The following is a 23,008-nucleotide window of genomic DNA, read 5'->3' on the forward strand; positions in this document are numbered from 1 at the left end:
CTTGGGCTGTGGTTGTTGGGGAGGGGGCAGGAAATAGAGAAGGTTTTCTTGAGAAGATTCAAAATCCTCACTAAGAAACAGGGCCTTACTGACTATTTCTCTGGGTTTTCTTGCCACACTCATCTCTCCAGGATCTCAAGAAGACTGACCATGGTTGTTTGTTTATTATTGCAATTTAATATTGGGGTCCTTCCTGTGGGGATATGAGCTGGAAACTGCCCCGTGGTTCATTGGTAATGGTTTGGGTGTTGGAAAGTAGGGCACCTAGAACAGTTGCTTTTCAGTTTGTAGAGTTGGATGAAAAAGCTTCCAACACATATATGTGTGGTAATTATAAACACAGGCCCATTTACCTTAACATTCAGGACAGATTGGATATTGAATATAAAGATGGATATTAGAGGTTCAGTGTTACCCTGTGGCATGCTCAGCGGAAGATGACAGGGTCATGACCTAAGAGACAGGTGATAAGGAAAACCCATAAGGGGGTTGAGAGCAGAAAAAGTAACCAGCTTAGAAAGTGAGACAGACATAGTGTGATTTTCTGAATGGGTTGGGACTGCAGGAAAGAGCATGGGTGGTCACCAGAGGAGAGTTAAGTTCAGTTAAGGAGAGGTTAAGTTTGAAAGTAGGAAGAGATCTTCAAAATCCCAGGATGGACAGGGTTGGGGAAACTTTAGGAATCCCCTACTTCAAACTCCACATCCCACCCTCAACTATATTTAAAGTTGAAATAACTTATTGGTAATCACACCAATAGCATTCAGGAATGGTTTGGAATTCAAGTGGTCCTTCCTTCCGGGATGTTTTGAGTTTGGGGGATAGTTTCAACCTGCAGAAATATTTTTGGAATAAACAAATGTTCAAGTTTCAGGGATAGGCTGTTGGTAGGGTAGGACCTATAGAAACTTACTTACTGCTTTCATTAATGATAAAATAGACCAAGAAACAAAGTCCACTTCCCTCTTATGTTGAAGGCCTCCCAACATATATTGGAGCGTAACTTTTGAGGGATATGAAGGTGTGCTCTGCCCAGCGTGTGGTGTTGAGAAGGGTCAGGGCCTTCTCAGGCGCCAATCTCCACGTGGAAACCCACTTAGGTGAGAGGTGCTAGCGATTTCTATTTAGGAGAAATGCTTTGTGTATTTTGCTCAGAATGGGGATCTGTTTTCACCCCAAGGCCTTGCAAATGGGGGAAGAGGGCAGACAGTTTTCTAAAAACAGGTTCAGAGTCCGAGATAAGAAAATTCACTGCTGGCCTCCCTGGTGGCACAGCGCTGTGACATTGTCCGCAGCCTCTGTAGCAAGAGTTCGATTCCCGGCCGGCCAGGGAGATACCCACCTGGCGCAGCAGACCTCTCCTGTGGCGCCCACTGCTCCCCTCAGCAGTATTTTCAGCCCGTCTGCCTGTTCTGTTCCCCACTCTGTCTCTGGTGAATCCTCTCACCCTCCCGAGCCTGTGGCCTGTACCCCAGTTCTTGCATAAATAAATAAACCTTTCTTTTTAATAAAAAAAAAAATCACTGTTTGTTCGATTACAACGCATCCCAGCTTATGAAAGAACTTTAGCAATTTTTCTAAACCGCAGTAGTTTCCTATTACCGAGTAAGTGTTGCCAAAGGCGCGTGACTCACAGGGGGCCTGGCTCGGGCCCCAGGAGCTGGGATCGGTTTCTGCGTCTGCGGGTGTCGCGCTCCTGCTCTGGCCGCGCTTGGAATCAGGCGTTGCCGGGAAGCGAAAGCGAAAGCCTGGGCAGGGGAAGTGGAGCCGAGGCGGCGCGGGCGCTTCCAGCGCTCCGTCCTCAGCCTTTAGCCGGAGGACCCCGGAGCCGCGGCCGGCAGGTGAGTGGCTGATGTCGCACCTGGGCGAGGCGGGAGGACGCAGCGGGAGCCGCCGGGCCGGGGGTCTTTGCCCACCTTCCAGCGGGCTGCGGCTCTCCCCTGCCCACGCCGTGCCCCCGCGTCGGGTCACGAGGGGCCGTGGGGGGCCAGGGAGCCGGGCAGGCGGCGCCGGGCCCCTGAGAGCTCGCCGGCAGCGGGAGCAAGGGGTTAAAAAGGACGGGGGACCCGCGGCCGGGCTCCTCGGCGCCCCAGCCGCAGCATGCCTGCCGCTGTAGGAGGGAGGTGCTGGGGCGCGCGGGCCCCCAGGGTAACTTTCTGGGCAGGATGGGATACAATGAGAACCTACGGACGGGATGGGTGGAGTTAGGGTGGCGAAGTTGGGGACAGGGACTGGGGCTCCGCCTCTCCAATACCTCACTTTCCACCAGCAGGTAACGCCATGCGGCTCCCGGACCTGACACCCTGGGCCTCCCTGCTGCTGGCCGATCTGGCCTTACTCTGGCTGCTCCAGGGGTCTCTGGGGTCTCTGCTGCCCCGGGGCCTTTCAGGCCTATGGCTGGAGGGGGCGCTGCGACTCGGAGGGCTGTGGTGGCTGCTGACGCTGGGAGGGCTGCTGGGATGCCGGGGGAGGGGGGGGGGCTCTGCTGCCTCCCCTGTGCCTGGCGACCCCTCTGTTTCTCTCCCTGAGGGCGCTGGTCCCCGGGGCCTTGAGTGCTCCCCCCGCCAGAGTGGCCTCCGCCTCTTGGAGCTGGCTGCTGCTGGGGTTTGGGGCTGCGGGGCCAGGCTGGGCCGTGTGGGCTGTGCTGAGCCTTCCTGCAGCCCAGAAGGGAGACCAGGGCCTGGAGAACAGCAAAGCCTTGATGTGGAGGTTGCTGCGGCTCTCCAGGCCAGACCTGCCTTTCCTCATCGCTGCCTTCATCTTCCTTGTTCTTGCGGTGTTGGGTGAGTCAAGAGAGGCATGGAGACTAGAAGGTGGGCAAAGACCCCTTGGGCGGTGCCTTCAACTGTATTCTCCCGCCTCTTTCAGGTGAGATATCAATCCCACATTATTCTGGTGGTGTGATTGATATCCTGGGAGGTGACTTTGACCCTGATGCTTTTGCCGGTGCCATCTTTTTCATGTGTGTCTTCTCCTTTGGGAGGTAGGTGACCGGCCATTGGGTCCTTTGCTAGCCCCCTTTCCAAGGACCCTCACTTTCCTACCTCCGTTTTCAGACCCTTTTGTGCACAAAACACCCAATACTTAGACTTAATTATGCATGGATTTCGTTACTCATTCTATTTTCACATCACTTCATTCATTCCTCATTTCACCATATTTATCCAACATCTGCAGAGTTTACATTCTATTACTGTAGATGGAAGCCTGAGCAGATGTAAGAGAGGGGGCTTGGGTGTCACGTGGAATGTCTCTTTGCTGTCTCTCAACATCGCTCTCTTCTTGAACCCCCATTTCTCTTTCCTGTCTCTTACCTCCCACCCAGCTTTGTTTCCAAAATCAGGTTGGGCCTGTTTCTTCCTCCTGACCCTTCCTCCTAACTCATCTTGTCATTTTTTTTTCAAGCGTATTCATTCTTTTTCTCTTATTTGCCAGGAATGGAACAGGGTGCACATTGGGTGCAAAATTTAAGGAGGTGCTCGCTCCCAAGCATAATTATACCCATACCTCACTCTCCTTCCCGTGGTACCCCCTCCCCATAACACACCTTTATTATGGTCAGACTCCATTTAGAATGCCCCAAACCACTTCTTCCTCACACCTTCATTCTGTACTTGCTGTTCTTGGCTGCCATCAGTCACCCATAGGTACATTTATTGATGAGTCCATGGCTTAAAAAAAAATCAGTTCTCAGTTCTCTTTGCTTTTCTGCAGTGTTTGTCATTTGAATAAACTATTATTGATCTCTTTGTGCAGTGACCTTTTATGTCTCTCTTCTTCTCAATCCTCTCTACCTACTCTGGACCCTTAAATAATAACTTTCCTCACAAATCAGTTCTTTAGATTTTAAGAACATCCCACCCTGTGCTAACTGAGCCCCTCGCTGTAGGTGACCCCTGTGCCAGCAGCAGTCTTGTCACCTCTTGCCCCCTCACCTGCCCATCGACGACCTCTCTCATCTCACACTCCACATGCCTGGGGCTGCAAAACCCCATGCTCCTCCCTGTCTTCTCTTCCTCTTCTTCTTCTTCTTCTTCTTTTTTTTTTTTTTTAAAGATTTATTTATTTATACAAGGACAGAGGTGAGGGGGATGAGAGAATTCACCAGAGACAGAGTGGGGAGCAGAACAGGCAGACGGACCGAAATACACTGCTGAGGGGCACAGCGGGCAAGACAGGAGAGGTCTGCTGCGCCATGTGGGTAGCTCCCTGGCTGGCCGGGAATCGAACCCGCGGTGCAGAGGCTGCAGCCAGCTTCACAGCGATGTGCTCAACCTGTTGCGCCACTGGGGAGGCCCATGTCTTCTCTTCTTGTTCGCACTCATGAACCATCATATCCCAGGCCCCAGGCGGCGGCACCCCTGGTGCCTCTCTCATGCTCTTGCCCTGTCACATCTACTTTCAGAGTTTCAGCTACAGCTCCTTTGTCTCCATCCTCACTGTGCTCACGTCCAAACCCTCATCATTTCACGTCCAGCTGTCCCAACAGCCTCCTCACCACAGTAATTAAATTTGTGTTAGGAATCCATATTTTGTAAAATACCTGCTTTCCCCCTTGATGTTTCCTTGTCTTATGATAAGTCTGGCTGGTGTAAGAGGAATTTTCGAACTCCAGGGAGGAGAGCGAAGGGAGGGCAGCGAAACTCCGGGGCTCCGGAGAATGTGAGGACAGGGGGTCATGGCTACGGTCCCTGCCACGCAGTATCTGGGGCCAGGAAGAGGCACTTTGGGGACAGGGAGGAAAGAGACTGAGGCAGAGGGGGACCTAGCGGGAAAGCAGGCGGGTCAGGTCGGAAGCCACACCTTCTCACTCTGTCCTCTCCTGGACCTCCCACAGAGTGAACCCCACCAACACCCCTGGATTTGCATGTTGTGATCTTGTCCCCACACTAGCTCACCAGGTCCTTGGTTTATTCCTGCCCCTCTTGTCCCCTCCATTTATTTGTTCTTTCCACCCCCTCATAGTTCTCCAACTGTGCATTTATTTCATCCCATGTCTTCTCTCCTCTGCGCTCCCCCATTCCCTCCGTCACTGCATGTTTCTCCTCTTCTCACCTGTTGTACCCCCCGCCCCGCAGCGCGCTGTGTGCTGGGTGCCGTGGAGGCTCCTTCCTCTACACCATGTCCAGTATCAACCTGCGGATCCGGGAGCAGCTTTTCTCCTCCCTTCTACGCCAGGACCTCGGGTTCTTCCAGGAGACGAAGACAGGTGGGGTGGAGTCCAAGTCTGGGGTTCCCTGGACATTCCTTGCCTGTTCTGCTCCCCTGGCGCCTGCTTGCTAGGCCTTTCTCTCTGAGGGGCAGGGCAGTGAGGCACCCCCTGGCTCTCTCCGCAGGTGAGGGAGGCACCTGGAAGAGGGAGGCACTTGGAGGAGGGGGCTGTGTCAGAGGGGAAGGTCAGGGGAGAGTTTCTGGGGCTTTGTCATTACACAGGGCTTCCTCACCTGTTCTGTCCTCCCCAGGGGAGCTGAATTCCAGGATGAACTCGGACACCACCCTGATGAGCCGCTGGCTTCCCCTGAATGCCAACGTGTTCTTGCGGAGCCTGGTCAAAGTGGTGGGGCTGTACAGCTTCATGCTCAGCCTGTCCCCCGGCCTCACCCTCCTGTCTCTGCTGGACGTGCCTCTTGCCATTGCAGCCGAAAAGGTGTACAGCCTCCGCCGCCAGGTATATGTGGATGCTGGGGAGTCCCTGGAAGGATCAAGCTCCCCTAAGAGTCTTCTCTTTTCAATCCTTAGAGCAGCAGTTCTGACAGGCCACAGAAGTCTAAGATCCCCACCCCCCAGGCCTCTGTGTGTGTGTGTGTGTGTATGAGAGAGAGAGAGAGAGAGAGAGAAAGAGAGAGAATGCAAGCACATTTTTCTGTAAAGAGCCCACACATACTTTCTCCATAAATGATTAGGAAAGCCCTCTTAAGAGGATTTTAGGTAGAGACTGATCCCCGTTATCATCAACAGAAGGAGTATGAATGGTGTATAGGGGAGGAGATAAATTTACAGGAATCCTGAGTCAGAATGTCAGCTCCACCTTCTTTTAATTTTTTAAAATTTTATTTATAGAATTATATTTATAGAAAGCTTACCTTATAACCATGTTTAAGTGCCATTCACTGGTGGTAAGAATGTTCATGGTGTTGTGCTGCCACCACCACAGTTCACTCCAGAACTTTCCAAACTGAGCCCCCGGCTAGTTAAATACTGAGTCTCCATTTCCCCCTCCCTCAGGCCTGTAGTCTCCCTGTACTTTCTTTCTCTATGAATTCGGCTCCTCCAGGTTTTCTTACAATGTCTGCCTTTTTGTGACTGGCTTGTTTCACTTAGCATACTGTCTTCAAGATTCATCTATGGGTCAGATGTTTCTTTTTTAGGGCTGAATACTATTCCATTGATACATAGACCTCATTTAACCATTCATCTGTGGATGAACACTTGACTGTTGTGACTACTGTTGCTATGAACATGAGTACACAGATATCTGTTTGATTTTTTTCTTTCATAGTTTTGGGTCTATACCCAGAAGTAGAATTCATATGGTAATTTTAAGTTTTTTGAGTCCCCATATTGTTTTCCACAGTGGCTACACCATTTTACATTCCCACCCAGCAATACACACTCACTTCACTTTCTCCACCATTTTACATTCCCACCCAGCAATACACACTCACTTCACTTTCTCCATACCCTTCTTCAAAACTTATCATTTTCTCTGTGTGTGTTTTACATTCCAGACATAATGGTTGTGAGGTTATATATCATCATGGTTTTGATTTACATTTCCCTGATGCTGTGTGAGACTGGGCTTCTTTTCGTGTGCTTTTTGGCCTTTTTTCATTTTTTTGGGGGGGAGAAACATTCAAGTCCTGGCTCAATTTTAAATTGCTGTTTAATTGTTGGGTTGTAGGAGTTATTTATATATTCTTGATATTAATACTTCATCAGATGTATGGTTTGCAAATATTTTCTCCCATTTTGTGGGTTTCATTTTTCATTCTGTTGATAAACCTTTGAAACACAAAGGTTTTTAATTTTGGCAAATTCAATTTTGTTTTTGGTAGCTTTTCATTTTGGTGTCATATCTAAGAAATTGTTACCAAAATGGGAGTCAGAAAGCTCAGAAATCATTACCAAATTAGTGTCAGAAACATCCCTGTGTGTTTTCTTCTAAGGGTTTGATGGTTTTAGCTTTCTTGTATACATCTTTGATCCATGTTGAAGACTATCTCCACCTTCTCTAACTAGCTGTTGCTTCTGGAAAACATTTATTTTTTCATTCAGATAGTGGGAGTGGTATGAATTACCTTAAATGAAGGTTTAAGCAAAAGCACTGAGAGCTCTGCCTTATTTTGTTCCCAACCTCCTTCCCACTCATTAGTCCTTCTGGAAAGTAATGTAAGGAAGAGGGAAAGAGGACAGTTTGGTATTGTTTAGGGAAATTGGGGGAGCACCCCAACGACTGGAATGTGACATGGGGTTCTGCTGCCTCTGACCAGTCAACCTCTTCCATCTCTGTCCTGCTTTTCCAGGCGGTGCTTCTGGAGATCCAGGATGCAGTGGCCAAGGCAGGGCAGGTGGTGCGTGAGGCCGTCGGAGGGCTGCCAACCGTGCGCAGCTTTGGGGCCGAGGAGCAGGAGGTCTGTTGCTATAAGGAGGCCCTTGAACGATGCCGGCAGCTGAGGTGGCACAGAGACCTGGAACGGGCCATCTACCTGCTCTTTAGGAGGGTGAGGGCCTGAGTGGCTTGTGGGTAGGCTCGGGGAGGGGGCAGACAACCTGATGCTACTCCTGTTGCTCAGTGTCATAGGGACAGGAAGGGGAAGAAAGGGGGAGACCCTTTTCCCATACTCACCCATCTTCTCCCTTCCAGATCCTGCGATTGGGTGTGAAGGTGCTTATGCTGAACTGTGGGCTGCAGCAGATCCTGGGTGGGTCCCTCTCCCGGGGTGGGCTGCTCTCCTTTCTGCTCTACCAAGAGAATTTGGGCCAGAATATTCAGGTGAGTCAGCGGGCAATGCCTGCTCCTCTCTCCCTGACTCTCCCCCACCCCCTTTCTTTCTGATCTTCTGAAACTTGGGCTTTTTTTCTTCTCCTTAAGAACACAAAACAAAGCAAAAAACCCAACTCATTTTGTTATGAAGAATTTCAAATACATGCTCCCCCTCCTAAAGATAAACTATAACAAACCTGCATCACCTGCTTTGACAATTAGTCGCTCTTGGCCAACCTTGTTTCATCTGTATCTCCACCTACTTCCCTCACACATATTTTTTAGAAGCAGATTTGAGACATAGCGTTATATGCAAATATTTCAGTATGGATCGCTAGAATATAAACATTAAAAAAAACCATAAAGGGTCCTCCCTGGCAGTGCAGGGGTTAAAGTCTCAGTGTTATCAAGCAATCACCAGCCACTGCAGCATCACTTCTATCCCCTGCCAGGGAGCTAACCCATGCGGCAGACCTCTCCTGTCTCTCCTGCTACTCCCCTCAGCAGCGCATTTCAGCAGATCCATCTGTTCTTCTGCCTACTCTGTCTCTGGTGAATGCTCTCATTCCCCGCACCTCTGGCCTACACCCCAGTTCTTGTATGCATAAATAAATAAAAATAAATCTTAACAAACAACAACATAAAGCCCAAAACATAACAATAATTTCTAAAATGAATCAAATATAATCAGTGGTCAAATTTCCTCTTGTCTCATTCACACATGTAATGCAAGTACACATGTACTACGCTTCTCTCTCCTGTACCTGTATATCGGTGTACCTGTGTCTGCCTACAGATGTGGGAGAAGCATCAGCACTGAGACTTGGTGCCGAGGCCAGTTAGATCATCAAAGTGGGCAAAGTGTCACCCCCCCCCCACCTTTCCTTCCTTGATCAGCTGGAATGTACCTCTCAAGGGAGACTTCCCCTCATCTGCTGTTTGGTTACCTGGTAGTACAATTTGATTAGGAAAGATAGAATGAACATTTATTTCCTTCCTTGTATTTACCAGTTTTCAAAATTAAGTATTTGCTTCATCTTGGATTTATTTTGTGACTTTCTTTGATATATTTATTTTTATTTATTTATTTTGATTTCCCCCCCAAGCTTCAGATGTATTTATTAATCAGTGTAAACCCCTACAGAATACACCAACATGATTTTGTGCATTTAGAGGGAAGTATTTCCTGGTTAAGTGGAAAATTGTGTGGATGACTTCTGGAAGACCTTCATTTTAAGCAGCCTTATAGTAAAATATTTCATTTAAAAGTCAATTGAGGCAACATTGGTTTACAGCACTGTATATGATCAAGGGGAATAGACTCACACCTCCTCAGATGTATGTCACCACAGCACCCCCACTATCCAAGCACCCATGGATTTTTACCATAGACCGTTTCCCCCCCACTTTGTTCTCACCTCCGCCCTTCCCCTCTAGTAGCCTCAATTTTGCAGTCATATTTCTAGGGTTGTTTTGGTTTAATCAGTTCCTTTGTTTTGTTTCTCCATGTGAGTAACACCGTATTTGTCTTTCTCCTTCTGATTCATTTCTTAGATATTTTTATTTTTTGAAAGATATTTATTTATTTATTTATACAAGAACTGGGGTACAGGCCAGATGTGCAGGAGGGTGAGAGGATTCACTAGAGACAGAGCAGGGAGCAGAACAGGCAGATGGACTGAAAACACTGCTGAGGGGAGCAGCGGGGAGACAGGAGAGGTCTGCCGCGCCATGTGGGTATCTCCCTGGCCGGCCTGGATCAAACCTGCGCTGCAGAGGCTGAGGACAGCCCCATAGTGTGGTGCTCAACTGCCTGTGCCACCAGGGAGGCCCTTTCTTAAATATTTTTATAACATCTTTTATATGTGCAGGGCTGTGCTCGGCTTTCTGGTGGCTACAAAGATGAGGTATGCAGAGTGCCTGCTTTGAAGGGGAGGCAGAACCCCGCATAAGTTCACAAAACAGTGACTGGAAGTCAGGGCAGAGCTAGGTGGGGGGAGCGTGGTTGTCTTCACTCCTTACATTGTAAATTGGAACACTGGGGTATTCATGTTGCTTTTAAATTCCAGCCAAACCACACATTGGAAAGCAGAAAATCGTTTTAGGAGGGGAGGTGCGCGGGGTGAGGTGTGCCGGGCTGTGTGTGGGGCGTTGGGATCTGGTTCCAGTGGCGCTGATGGACGGACCTGTTCTGCTCTTGTTCTCCAGACCCTGGTGTACATATGTGGGGACATGCTGAGCAACGTGGGGGCCGCGGAGAAGGTTTTCCGGTACCTGGACCGAAAGCCCAATCTGCCTCCTCCGGGGACACTGGCCCCTTCCACTTTGCGGGGGCTGATGGAGTTCCAGGGAGTGACCTTCGTGTACCCCAATAGTCCTGACCGGCCTGTGCTCAAGGTGCCTGCGGGGGTGGGGCTGGGGGGGGGCGCTGGGAGGTGAAGGTTCTTCCCTCACCCCTGCTGCTCAGGCACCATGGTCAGCGGAGCGTTTACCTCCGAGAAGCTGATCTTCCTGCTGCTAGAAAGAGAGGGGAGAGGAAGGAGGCTCCTGACTCTTTCCCGGCTTTTCTAGGGGCTGACGTTCACCCTGCGACCTGGTGAGGTGACGGCCCTGGTGGGGCCCAACGGGTCTGGGAAGAGCACCGTGGCCGCCCTGCTGCAGAATCTGTACCAGCCCACAGGGGGGCAGGTGCTGCTGGATGGGGAGCCCCTCTCCCTGTACGAACACGGCTACCTGCACCGACAGGTGGGTCAGATGTTGCGAGCCAGCTGCAGCAGTCTGGGTGTCAGGGGTTCCTGAAGGATGGGAAGGCATCCGCGAAAACACGAGGAAAGGGGGAAGGGGAAATGAGGAGACGCAGACACTTGATCAGGGTGCAGGCATCGTCCTGCTGAGGGTCTCAGCAGCCTTTATTTATACTAAGCAAATCGTGAGTGCACAAGCATAAGGTAGGAAGATAATAATCATCACATGTTCTTTTTCAGGAGCTGCCAAGGGTCTGTTTGCCTTCCGGCAGAGGTGTAACATTTATTATTCTTTGTCTTAAAGAAGGCACAGTTGCTAAACAAGTGTTTTCAAAATGGTTATTTACTTTAAACAATCCAACAGTTATTGTATTACTAGCAAAAAGCCTATATGTCTGCAACTAACGTTTCTAAGTTTGCCATGGTGAACAATTAACTAAGGGCTAAGGGAAACGAAGGGCAGGAAGTTACCTGGGGGAAAGGAGACATTATTTTCTAACTAACCTATAAAGTTTAGACTAACATATAACTAATTGATTAAAGTAAAAAACAGAAGGCTTTTATATATAAATCATTACTTATAGTATGTTGTTTTTATATTGATTTGATATTAAGAAACCAAGGGCCTGGAGGGCGTTCATGCCAGGCAAGCCACACTGACTCTTCCCTAGCCCCCAGCTCTCAATTAAGGGAGGAAGTTTCCTAATCTAAACAAAGAGTTTTCTACCTATCACTCTTCTACTTTATCTAGTCAGCCTAGTTTCCGTATTTAACTTTAAGATCAAGGGGCAATTTCATCTTCCATAAGGTTGCTGGTTGTTGTTCTAAGGAACTACAAATATTTCATCAGGGCCAGGACCGGGCATGGTTATAGCCTTAGGTTCTCAAAAATGGTCAGTATGTGACATATCAGTAGTTGTAACATTGACCATTTCCGAGTGCATTATTTGTGCTGCCATGATTACTAGCTCAACCAGTCACAATATTGCTGTTGACTTAGTCTTGAATGCATACTCTAACAGCTACCATACCAATTCTCACATCCAAGGGAATTATCCCTAAACAAACAGGAAGAATTTAGCAGGAGTCAACTATGGCGCCTCCTGGTTTATCAGGAATCTTCTTATACTTGGAGCATGGCTCGCCTCTGCCACCCAACTGTTATCTTTAACTTTAAAGTAAAGGAATTTCTTTCTCCAATTACCTCTTGCCTCAGGAGACCACATCTCTATATCAAAGACTTGGCTGATAGATGTTTACAGCCTTTTGTTCCTAGAAGTTTTTTCACTTTGTTAATGTAAAGCCAAATGTTGAATTGCTGCCTTTTTGGCAGAGGACTGCTAATTTTATTAAAAAATGTAATATTTGTATCATGCAGTGCCATTTGTCATCAAATTGGTTATTCAGTGATTGTTCAGTATTTGCAGTTTTACTTTTAAATGCGTATTTTAGCAATGGTAGAAACTAGCCATAGACAAATGAGGAGAATCTTGGAGTCAGCTAACAAGATTCCTGATTTTTCAGAAATCTGCCCCATGCCCGGACTTTTGTCAGATGACATGAGTAGCATGGCTCCCACTATAGTCGGAGACGGAGAAGAAACTGCGAGAGAGCGCGGGGATGGTGGAGGTCTGGGGGAGGAGGCGAGGAGGGCGTGAGGTGGGGGTTTCACACTGTCTCTGTGCCCCTGTGCAGGTGACCGTGGTGGGGCAGGAGCCGGTGCTGTTCTCGGGGTCTGTGCGTGACAACATCGCCTACGGGCTGAAGAGCTGCAGCGAGGAGAAGGTGCTGGCTGCCACCCGGGCGGCCCGAGCGGATGAGTTCATAGATGAAATGGAGCACGGCCTAAATACAGGTACCTCCCATCGAAAAAGAAACTGGAGCTTACCCTTGGGGTGAGGTTGAGTTCCCTTCACTCGATGCTGGCCGTTCCCTTGCCCTTCCCCAGCTGCCGCTGTCTGGCCTTCCCCACCACACGGCCTCCTGGGCCACCTGGGCCTCCGGTGCGCCCAGGTCTGTGTTCCCGGATGCAGCACAGCCCCCCTAGCGGCGCCACCTGCGCCTCCCTACCCCAGGTCCTCAGACCTCCTCACTGGTGTGGGGGACACCAGCTCGGAGTCGGCCTGCCCTTGGGCAGGACTTTGTGGTGGCCCCTTGTTTCTGAGGAGGGCTATTTCCCTGGTTTCCTCAGATGTAGGGGAGAGAGGGAAACTGTTGGCTGCGGGGCAGAAACAACGACTGGCCATCGCCCGGGCCCTCGTGCGGGAGCCACGCGTCCTCATCCTGGACGAAGCCACCAGTGCCCTGGACGTGCAGTGTGAGCAGGCCGTGAGTACCGGATGCCAGGGCCGGGGACAGGCGCCTGAGGGGTCACATTGGAAGGACGAGCCTGTGCGGAGCTGGGCAGTGGGAGGATGAATGGCCACCAGTGGACAGAGTATCAGCGCCTTCTTAGGGTGGGGGATGGGATGGAGAGTAGGTGCTTGGTGGGCTTTCCCGGGTGGTGTTCCCTCCAGGGCTGCCCTGCCCGTCATCTGGCTGCACAGCACTGAGGGCAGTGTGGAGCTTCCTCTGCTTTTCCCTGCCTTCTCATGTTTCACGGGGTCTTTACCATAAGCCATAGAGAGGGTGCCCAGTGGGCTGTGGTGTCCAGCCTGTTCCTCTCTTCCTAAGCGTGGTGACACCCCCCCTCCCAGGTGCAGGACTGGAAAGACCGAGGGGACCTAACGGTGCTGGTGATTGCCCACCGGATGCAGACACTTCAGAGTGCGGACCAGATCCTGGTGCTGAGGCAGGGGCAGCTGCAGAAGCAAGCCCAGCTCATGGAAGGGCAGGACCTATATTCCCTACTGGTGCAGCAGCAGCAGCAGCAGCAGCAGGAGCCCCAGGACTCTGGGCCCATTACGGGGGCATCTTCATGACCCCGGTTAGCTCCTGCCTTGAGTTTCCCTGGGCTGTGCCTGGGCGTTGTTCCTGGAGCTGGGTTGGCTGTCTGGACTGCAAGCGCTTTCTCCTGGTGGGCCTCGGTGCTGTCTGTGTCCAAATATCTGGTTTCATGGAGACACGTGCTTTTCTTGGCCCTGAGTGGTGAATGGTAAATATAGTTTAAATATTTTTTCCACAATATATAAATAGCACACATTAATGTAGAAAAGTGAAAATGTGGGCCTCCCCTGTGGCTCATTGGGTTGAGCGCCACGCTATGAAGCTGTCTGCAGCTTCTGCAGTGCAGTTTGATTCCCGGCTGGCCAGGGAGCTACTCACATGGCGCAGCAGACCTCTCCTGCCTCACCCGCTGCTCCCCTCAGCAGTGTCTTTGGTCCGTCTGCCTGTTCTGCTCCCCACTCTATCTCTGGTGAGTTCTGTCACCCTCCGGTGCCTCTGACTATACGCCAGTTCTTGTATAAATAAATCTTTAAAAAAAAAAAAAAAAGAAAAGTGAAAGTGATTTTTTTTACCTTAATAACCATGGCTACAAGAGTAGCCTGGGTAGCCTATTGTTTGAGATACATAATAGCTAAAATGACATAAATATTCATGAGGTTGCCTTTTTTGTATCCTCCCCCATTTCCACTGGTGTCTGATATTTTTGGGGAAATTCAAGTAGAAGGAAGCTTGCTCGTAGTTCTGTAATTTACAGTGTTAAAACACTGATAATAATTACTATTTATAGAGCTTAATGAGTAGGCACGATGTGTTTTTCATCTATTGTCTTACTTCATTCTGATCCTCAAACTTAGGAGGTTTGTATTATCTTATTTAATCCTTATCTTGAAAACTAAAACCATTTTATAGAGAGGAAACCAAATTTGGAAAAGATTAAATAACTCTCTCAAGGTCACAGAGTGGTGGATTTCGAATTTGAATCCAGGCCTGACCCCAGAGTTCATGACCCCAACCAATAAATTACATTGCATCTTGTGTCCCTAATCTCTAATTCATACTGAGATCAAATAAAATTCATTTATTTCTAGTGTTGAGTACCTCTGAATCCATTATGTTCTCTCTTGTGCCATTGTTTTAACTTTCACTCACAGTTTTTGGTTTTCTCATTGCCAGAGTTGATCACCATTTCTAGCCACTCTTCATGAAGTCGCTTCTCTTTCTAGAAGGCACAGAGGTCTGTGTCACTTCTGTAAAATCCTTCCATTGCGCATCCTCCCTTTCTGCCCAGGGCTCCCTGAGGGCACTCCAGGTTTTCCAACCTGATTGTCTCCCCCTTTCCTGTTGCAGTTAGCTCCACAGACTTTCTTTGCTTGTGGTGGCAAGCTTTCCCTGACATTCCCTGCACCACCTCCCTGATGTACCCAAGTTCTCCACGTCTTAACTCAGGGTTTTGGTCTTCCAGGAAGCTTCCCCTTATATCCTCAGTGAGAGAAAGTGCCCTTTCCTTGAGCTCCTGGAAAGGCGAAATATCTTATTAAGCTTTATACCTTCACCTGGCGCAGGACTAAGTTCATAGTAGACAATAAATAAATGGCTGTTGGATAAATAAACTAATCTCCTTCCTCCACTGTTCTCCCTGTGCATTCAATATTGAAAATACAAAACGGTGCATATCACTGCTGTCTGGCGGAACTTACCTTTGAAGTTTCCTATTCTAGGAAAGTGAAATTTGCACATTCCCAGGAAGAGCAGCTACTTTCCAGCACTGGCAATAAGCCAGCCAGAATGTCTGCTGTTTTGGATTTCTCTTGCTTGGCAGGTGTTGGGAGTAGGGTGGGGCCAGAGTAGGGAATTTCTCTTGCAGACAAACCTTTGACTCACCCTGCTGCTGCCTTTTTGCCCCACAGCTATTTATCTTTCCATTGTCACTGAGGGTGAAATATGCATTTAGGGAGAGACAGAAGGTGGGTCTGATCCCTCTTTCTCCCTACCAAATGTCCTTCCTCTATTTCTAAAATGGGAATGATAATTCTTATATTCCCCCAACCTTATGAAACTGCAACCCCTCATGAAAGAAGATGAATTGTTAGAATCTGTTAAAAATCCTCTGATAGCTTCAGTATCATTACACCCACAGAATCATAATACTTTAAATCTGGACGGCATCTTTAAAGTGATATAGCAGTGAAATCTCACTTTATAGATAGGGAAACTGGCCTGAACTCATACAGATAATGCTGGGATGAAAACTCAAATATCCTGATATTTAGTGTAGGAAATGCAACAGAAATTAGGATCTTAAATGTCACCAACATTTGTTATTTCAGGGGAAATTCCCAGGTAAACCTTATGCAAGACACAGGTAAATGTTTCCTGACAGTAAGACTATTCAGCCTAGACAGACAAATCCCTACAAGTGTGGTCTGTCTGCTACCACAGATATTCATAATTTTGTTTTGTCTCAGAGTTCTTGTTCTTTTTATTTATCCCCTACTAACCCTCAATATCATTTCATTTCCCTGCCCCTTAATTTTCCCTTCTAGTCACTTACCATCAGTATCTTTCCCACTAAGTCCCAGTTTACCCTTTCCAAAGGAATGTAATAGACAGGGGGAAACTTGAGAGGTGCCTTCATCAATTTCTTTGGAACCCAAAACAATCTCCACCCCCTTTACTTTGCCCAGTGTGGAGACAGTCTTGAATTTTTTAAAAATATTTTTTTATTTATTCATTTTTTAAAGATTTATGTATGTATGTATGTATGTATGTATGTATGTATTTATACAAGGACCAGGGTACAGTCCAGATGCGTGGGAGTGTTAGGGGAAAAGGATGTTCTGAGCTAATCCCATACAGGCTTTGTGGACCCCACCCCCACTCCAGACCAAAGCCATCAGGACATTGGGAAAGACAAATTCTGTCACCACCAAAGGGAAGGTGGCTGGAACCTGAGGGTGGAGTTAAACAGCCAGGTTGGGTCTAAAAACCAAACACGTGGGCCTTGGGGTCTCTTGCTCTGTCGCTCCCCTCCTGGCTTCATGGCTCCTGGCTCGCAGACAGCTCTCAGAGTGCCATTTGGGATTCCATTCGGTGGATCGGGTAGGACGCATTTAAAACTTTGTCTCCCACTTTTCTCCCTGAGTTGCACATTTCCTCATTTGCCCTTCCCTTGTAAATAAACCTTTTATTAACCTTCTGTGTGTGCCTGCAGTAGAGCATTGATAAGTCCGTTTAAGCGCGCGGGTGAGGATCCACAGTCAGGCACCCCATTTTGTATCGGGGCTGCCCTATAACAGGAGGGTGAGAGAATTCACCAGAGACAGAGCAGGGAACAGAACAGGCAGACTGATGAAATACACTGCTGAGAGGAGCAGCAGGCACGACAAGAGAGGTCTGCTGCGCCATGTGGGACCCTCGCCGGCCGATGGGAATCGAACCAGCGCTGCAGAGGCTGCAGAGGCTGCGGGCAGCTTCACAGCATGGCACTCAACTGCCTGAGCCACCAGGGGAGGCCCAACAGTCTTGAATTTTAAGTCCTATCTGTCCCAGCTGGGTGGGGTAGCCGCTTGCAGTCACGTGGAAGTTGTGAATCAAAAGGAGGAATGCAGTTTTCAGTTCTGGGAAAAGGACTTGGGAATAAGGAAAGTAAAACTCTTCCCTGTTTTTGTGGCCAGTGAGTGGGAGCACCCAGTTGAGAGTAGGTGGCATCTGGTCCTAGGACACACTGGGCTTGCAGCTGGAAATTTTTAGTGCTATGAATCATAATAATTTGAATGAGAGTGGTAATCATTCATCGAGTGCTCATTATGTGCTATTGCTGTGCTGAGTGCCAGACATACTTGATCCTGTGTGGCAGGCGTTTAGTTAGCCTATTGATGGATATTTAGGTTATTGGGAGCATTTTGTTATTATAACTAGTGTCTTAGGGGCCTCCCTGGTGGTGCAGGCGGTTGAGCACAGTGCTGTGAAGCTGTCCACAGCTTCCAGAGCAGTGCTGGCCTTGGAGAAACCCACATGGCGAGCAGACCTCTCCTGTCTCGCCTGCTGCTCCCCTCAGCAGTGTATTTCATCATTCTGCCTGTTCTGTTCCCTGCTCTGTCTCTGGTGAATCCACTCACCTTCCCGCACATCTGGCATATAACCCCGTTCTTGTATAAATAAAAATAAATCTTTAAAAAAATAACTTGTGTCTTATATAGACATTGCAATAAACAAGAACATCAGGAGGATAAAATCCTAAGGGAGTAGTTTTGGAGTCCCAAGTGTATGTACTTTATTAATATGGAAAGAAACTACAAAATTACCTTCACAGAGGTGGTATTGTTATAGGGCAGGGAGAGGGGCACCCCAGACCCCGCAAACCTGCCTGCTCTAAATGGGTTCTTCCATCCACCGCATCAACACAAAACATATGAGACTTTTATGGGAAGGAACTTTAATACAATTTGGAAACAATACAGGAAAGGCAAAGAATCTAGCTTCTAAATCAAGCACCCAAAGTAACCTGTCCCTTCGTGGGTAAAAGTCCACCCAAGCAGGATTGGCTCAGAGTAAGGCCCCAAAGCCTGCCCCTAGTCTAAAGCACCTTCCAGTGGGGACCCATAGAAAAGGATCAGAAACAACCAGGCAATTCTGGAAGGAAAAGAGCAAAATCAAAATCAAGATAAAAGCCACCATTGTCACCTCCCCATGGGTCTCTCACCCACATCTGTGTCACCCAGTCCACGACCAAAAGGCAAGGGTAGTTTCTTCATGTGTCTCTAGGCTCCACGTGCCCCCTCCAGGTCTCCTTCTGGCTCCATCCTGCTTCTTTCCTTCCTTCCTCTGCCACTTTTTCTCTCTCTGCTCAGCTCCACCCTCCCTTGGGTGGGGCAGGGAACCTGGAACCTCCCCCTTTCTGGGAGACCACCCTGTTACAGTATTAATGTATAGTTCCATCAGCAATATATGAACATGTCTCTTCACACACACACACTACTTCATTGAATAAGAGGATGCAATAGAATTATTTTTAATTCTTCCCTTCCCTAAAACAGCACAAGCTCTGAAGCATATATAGGTGGGATTATGAGGGTGTTACTGGGTCGTACAGTATAAACTGCAGGGTAAAACTGATGTTTTTCTCATTGCCTTTTAAACACCTTTTAAACTGGTGTTTTTCTCATTGCCTTTTAGAAAAATGTGGTGGGTTTACCTGCCTTCGCCAAAAGCTGCTGCCTGTGGGCAGCCCCTCCCTCAGGCACCAGTCAGGTTAATTGTCCAGTCAAGAGGGATCATGGGAGGGGGAGGGGAAGACCCTAGAAGTGAATTTAAGGGAGCACAGGAGAGTTTCCCCAGGACCATAGACGCTGAGGCCTAGACTAGACTTGTGGCACTTCTGAAGAGAGAGAAGCCAAGGAGTTTTGCAGATACAAGGAGGCTGAGCCTACCTCTGGTCTTGTTGCTGTTGTTGCCTGGAGAGACCACCAAGGGCACCGGGCCTGGTGTCTGCTGAGCCGCTGTTGGAGTGGGCTAAGGGTTCACTGCCAAAGACCAGCCTCGGCAAAATGTCTTGTCAGGAGTCCCTGAAAGGATGAGACAGCATTGGCGAAACTTAGGGGCTGAGGGTGTAACAGGGTGGTCCCCAGGAAAGGGGGAGGTTCCAGGTTCCCTGCCCCACCCAAGGAAGGGTGGAGCTGAGCAGGAAGAGGAGAAGCTGCAGAAGAGACTGAGGAAGGAAGGAAGCAGGATGGAGCCAGGAGACCTGGAGGAGGTGCATGGAGCCTAGAGACACGTGAAGAAACTGCACTTGTCTTTTGGGTTGTGGACTGGGTGACACAGACGTGGGTGAGACCCATGGGGAGGTGACAATGGCAGCTTTTATCTTGATGTTGATTTTGCTCTTTTCCTTCCGGGCTTGTCCGGTTGTTTGTGACCCTTTTCTGTGGGTCCCCACTGGAAGATGCTTTAGACTTGTAGCAGGCTTTGGGGCCTTGTTCTGGGCCAATCCCATATGGATGGACTTTTACCCACGAGGGGATGGGTAACTTTGGGTGCTTCATTTAGAAACTAGACTCTTTGACTTACCTGTATTGTTTCCTAGTTTCATTAAAGTTCCTTCCCATTAAAGTCTCATATGTTTTGTGTTGATGCGGCAGATGGCAGAACCCATTTAGAATAGGCAGGTTTGCGGGGCTTGGGCTTCCCCTCTCCCTGTCCTATAACAAGGGGAAGGGGGTGAGGCAGACACAGACACTCTTTTTTGGTGCAAGTCTCTCCTACTGAGGCACTCAACAGGTCTTTATTTATTCATTTTTTTGCAAGCAGTGAGATTACATTATCATATTCATAGAAGCAAAGCAGAAACAATCAGTGCATTCTTTTCCCACAGACTTTTGGCTCCTATGTGCTCTCAGCAAGAAGGCAACCTTCAAGGTTAATAGATAAAAAAAAACTAAACTGCCGCGGACCAGCACAGCAGTAGTCGATGAGGCCACCTCAGGGTTGAGAGAAGCGTGATGGGTGGTCAGGGCGTCGGTGAAAGAAATGACAAACAGACACACTTCAAGAGTGAAAATCTGAGTGTAATTTTCTTTTGAGTTTGTGACCAGTATATATATGTTTTCCAAAAGCACAGGAATGAATATCAAAGAAATTAGCTTGCTCATGGGCTCAGTCTATCACCATCAGGGAGGTGATCTACATAACAAGCAATGACCATTATAGAAGAAAGGAGGAAGTTTAGAAAGACAGATAAGGGATTAAAGTTTGTAGTTCTAGAAAGACTGGATAAGATTTTTAGCATTCTTGTAGTGGTTCTTGGTGGTCGTTATCTATTGATAAGCTTCTGCCTTTTCAGGGAACTTCTGCTGCACTTCCTCTGCTTCAGGCTGTTCTCTCCCTGCACACTGGTTGCCCAGCCGGATCTAGGGACCGTGGCGAAAGCCATTCCTAAAGATCACTGTGGGGGGAGGTGCAGCAGGTAGGGTTTTGCTGTTCTCCCCCTGCGCGCTGGTTGCCCAGCCGGACCTAGGGCCAGTTAGCCCTAAAGGTCACTGCAGGGGGAGGTGCAGCACTAAACCTTACATTAAAACTCATTATTTCAGTTTAGACAATTACCTAAGACAGCTGATAGCTGTCATTACACCCCTATCAGCTAAAGCCTAAGCATCCAAAGACTCTTCTCATTTGTATGGCCTTCAGCTGGAGACCAGCTGCTTTCTGGTTATCAGCTAACAGGGTTTTCTACCTAGAAACTTCTTAACACAATTAGCTTCATTTAAAAACTTTACTAAGAAACTTCTTAAAAAAAGCAAAAGAAGGACTTACTATAATTGTTGTCCTGGGTTGCTTGTCAGGCATGTTCATGTATAACAAACTCTTTCCCATTGTCAGGCAGGCCAAATTTACAGTGTCCAATTTTTAAGCAAGTATCTCTTTGTGCCATTTACTTACAGTATTCTTAAACGTATAATTTATTGCCCAATGTACTTTCCAAGAAATTTTTTCTTATATAACCAAGAACAAAAAAACAAAGGGATGTCTATAGATTATAGATTAATCTTCAGCCCCATGGTGTGAGGCACAAGGAATCTTCAGCTCCATGGTGTGAGGCTCTTTGGAAATCTTTGGCCCCACAGTATGAGGCCCTTTGAAAGTCTTCGGCCCCATGGTGTGAGGCCCTTTTCTTAACTGCTTGCCAGTGTCTTATCTGGCTGGGGCAGCAAGGTTCCGCCCCCCCCCCCCCCCCCCCCCGCAGTTCACCAAGAGCTGTATGGATCATCTGCCATGGCCTCCTCGTGTTGCTGCTGTTGTCTGTTCCAGAGTTAAATGCTGTTCATTCTGATCTTCAAACTGTTACTGAGGGCTGCTGTGGTGTCATCTCACTGAGCCTGCCTGTTGGATCCTGGCCTGTTGCTTCTGGTTGCCATATGTTTCAGGCCCTTATTGGGTGGATGGCACCATCTTGGAACACTGTAGATACCCTGTGGTGTCTACAGCTGGTAGTGAGACTGCTGGCCATTTGAGGGCTTAGTAACTCTTTGTTTCCCCTGTTTCTTAAATAAACCCCATTATTGTTGTTCCCTGAACCTGAGTGGTCTCGCAATTGTGTGCGCAGATGAAGAACTCAGACAGTGATCTGTACTCTATTGGATACTGTCCTTGGATAGCCACAGTACCCATATAGCCCTGCTTCAATGGTATTTGGCCAGAAGACCCAGGAATACCTGAGTTATGCCTTGTCAAATACGCTGGAACATATTCATATATCTGATAAGAGGCTAATATCTAAGATCTACAAAGAACTCAATTCAACAAGAAAATAGATAACCCAATGAAAAAATGCACAGATCTAAACTAGATTCTTCTCCATCATGAAAATGCATCAAAACTATAAGATACCATCTCATACCTGTGAGAATAGCCTAGATCAAAAAGAACAGAAACAAGTGTTGCTGAGGGTGTGGAGAAAAAAGAACTCTCATACATTGTTGGAGGGTATGTAGACTGGTCCAGCCCCTGCAGAAAATAAATATTCAAAACAGATGTACCAAAAGATCCAGTAATTCCACTTGTAGATATTTACCCAGAGAACACAATATCACTAATTCAAAGGGATATATGTGTTCCCACATTCATTGGGGCACTACTTACAATAACCAGGTTATGGAAACAACACAAGTGCCCAACAGAGGAGTGGATTTGTGACAACATGGATGGAACTGGAAGGATTTTGCAAGTGAAAAAGTCAGAAGGGGCCTCCCTGGTGGCGCAAGGGGTTAAGACACAGCACTATGAAGCTATCTGCTGCCACTGCAGCACGAGTTCATGGAGCAGATCTTTCCTGACTCACCCGCTGCTCCCCTCAGCAGTGTATTTCAGTGGATCTGCTTGTTCTGTTCCCCACTCTGTCTCTGGTGAATCCTCTCACCCCCCAAACCTCTGGCCTGTATCCCAGTTCTTACATGCATAAATAAATAAGTCTTAAAAAAAAAGAAATAGTCAGAAGGAGAAAGACAAATATAGGACTTTTTTTTCATATATAGACTATATAGACACAAAACAAAGCAACTGATGAAACTAAGCCAAGTCAAACCCTAGAAATCTAGCTGTAGAACTGAAAACACCAAAGGGGGAGGTAGAGGGGAGAGCAAAGGAGGGAGGGGCCCAGTGACCATGGTGGAGGATTACGGTGCTTTGTGGTGGGCCTGGTGTGGTAACTTAGTACTCCTGAAGAGTCATGAACTTACATCTCTAAATAATATAAAGTGTTGTCAACCAATACTACCTCAGTAAAACATAACACAATTAAAAATAACATAAAAACATTGAATAAATGAAAATAACTTATTGTGGATAAAAAAATACTTTGTATGTCCATTTATTTTATTTTTTTATGACAACTTTTTGTCAT

General features: G+C 47.8%; 1 protein-coding gene across 1 annotated transcript; it reads left to right on the forward strand.

Annotated features, from left to right (window-relative positions):
• Positions 1-2,280: 2,280 nt before the first annotated feature.
• LOC311188238 (antigen peptide transporter 2-like) lies at positions 2,281-13,649 on the forward strand (the record flags this gene model as incomplete). The annotated part of the gene is given in 12 exon segments (XM_084259385.1): positions 2,281-2,459; positions 2,461-2,783; positions 2,869-2,983; positions 5,079-5,209; positions 5,463-5,668; positions 7,524-7,721; positions 7,865-7,993; positions 10,193-10,381; positions 10,556-10,729; positions 12,424-12,583; positions 12,920-13,056; positions 13,425-13,649. Coding segments are annotated over 12 exon segments (2,166 nt in total).
• Positions 13,650-23,008: the final 9,359 nt, after the last annotated feature.

Source organism: Talpa europaea (assembly GCF_964194135.1).
Source record: "Talpa europaea genome assembly, chromosome: 2".
NCBI lineage: Eukaryota > Metazoa > Chordata > Mammalia > Eulipotyphla > Talpidae > Talpa > Talpa europaea.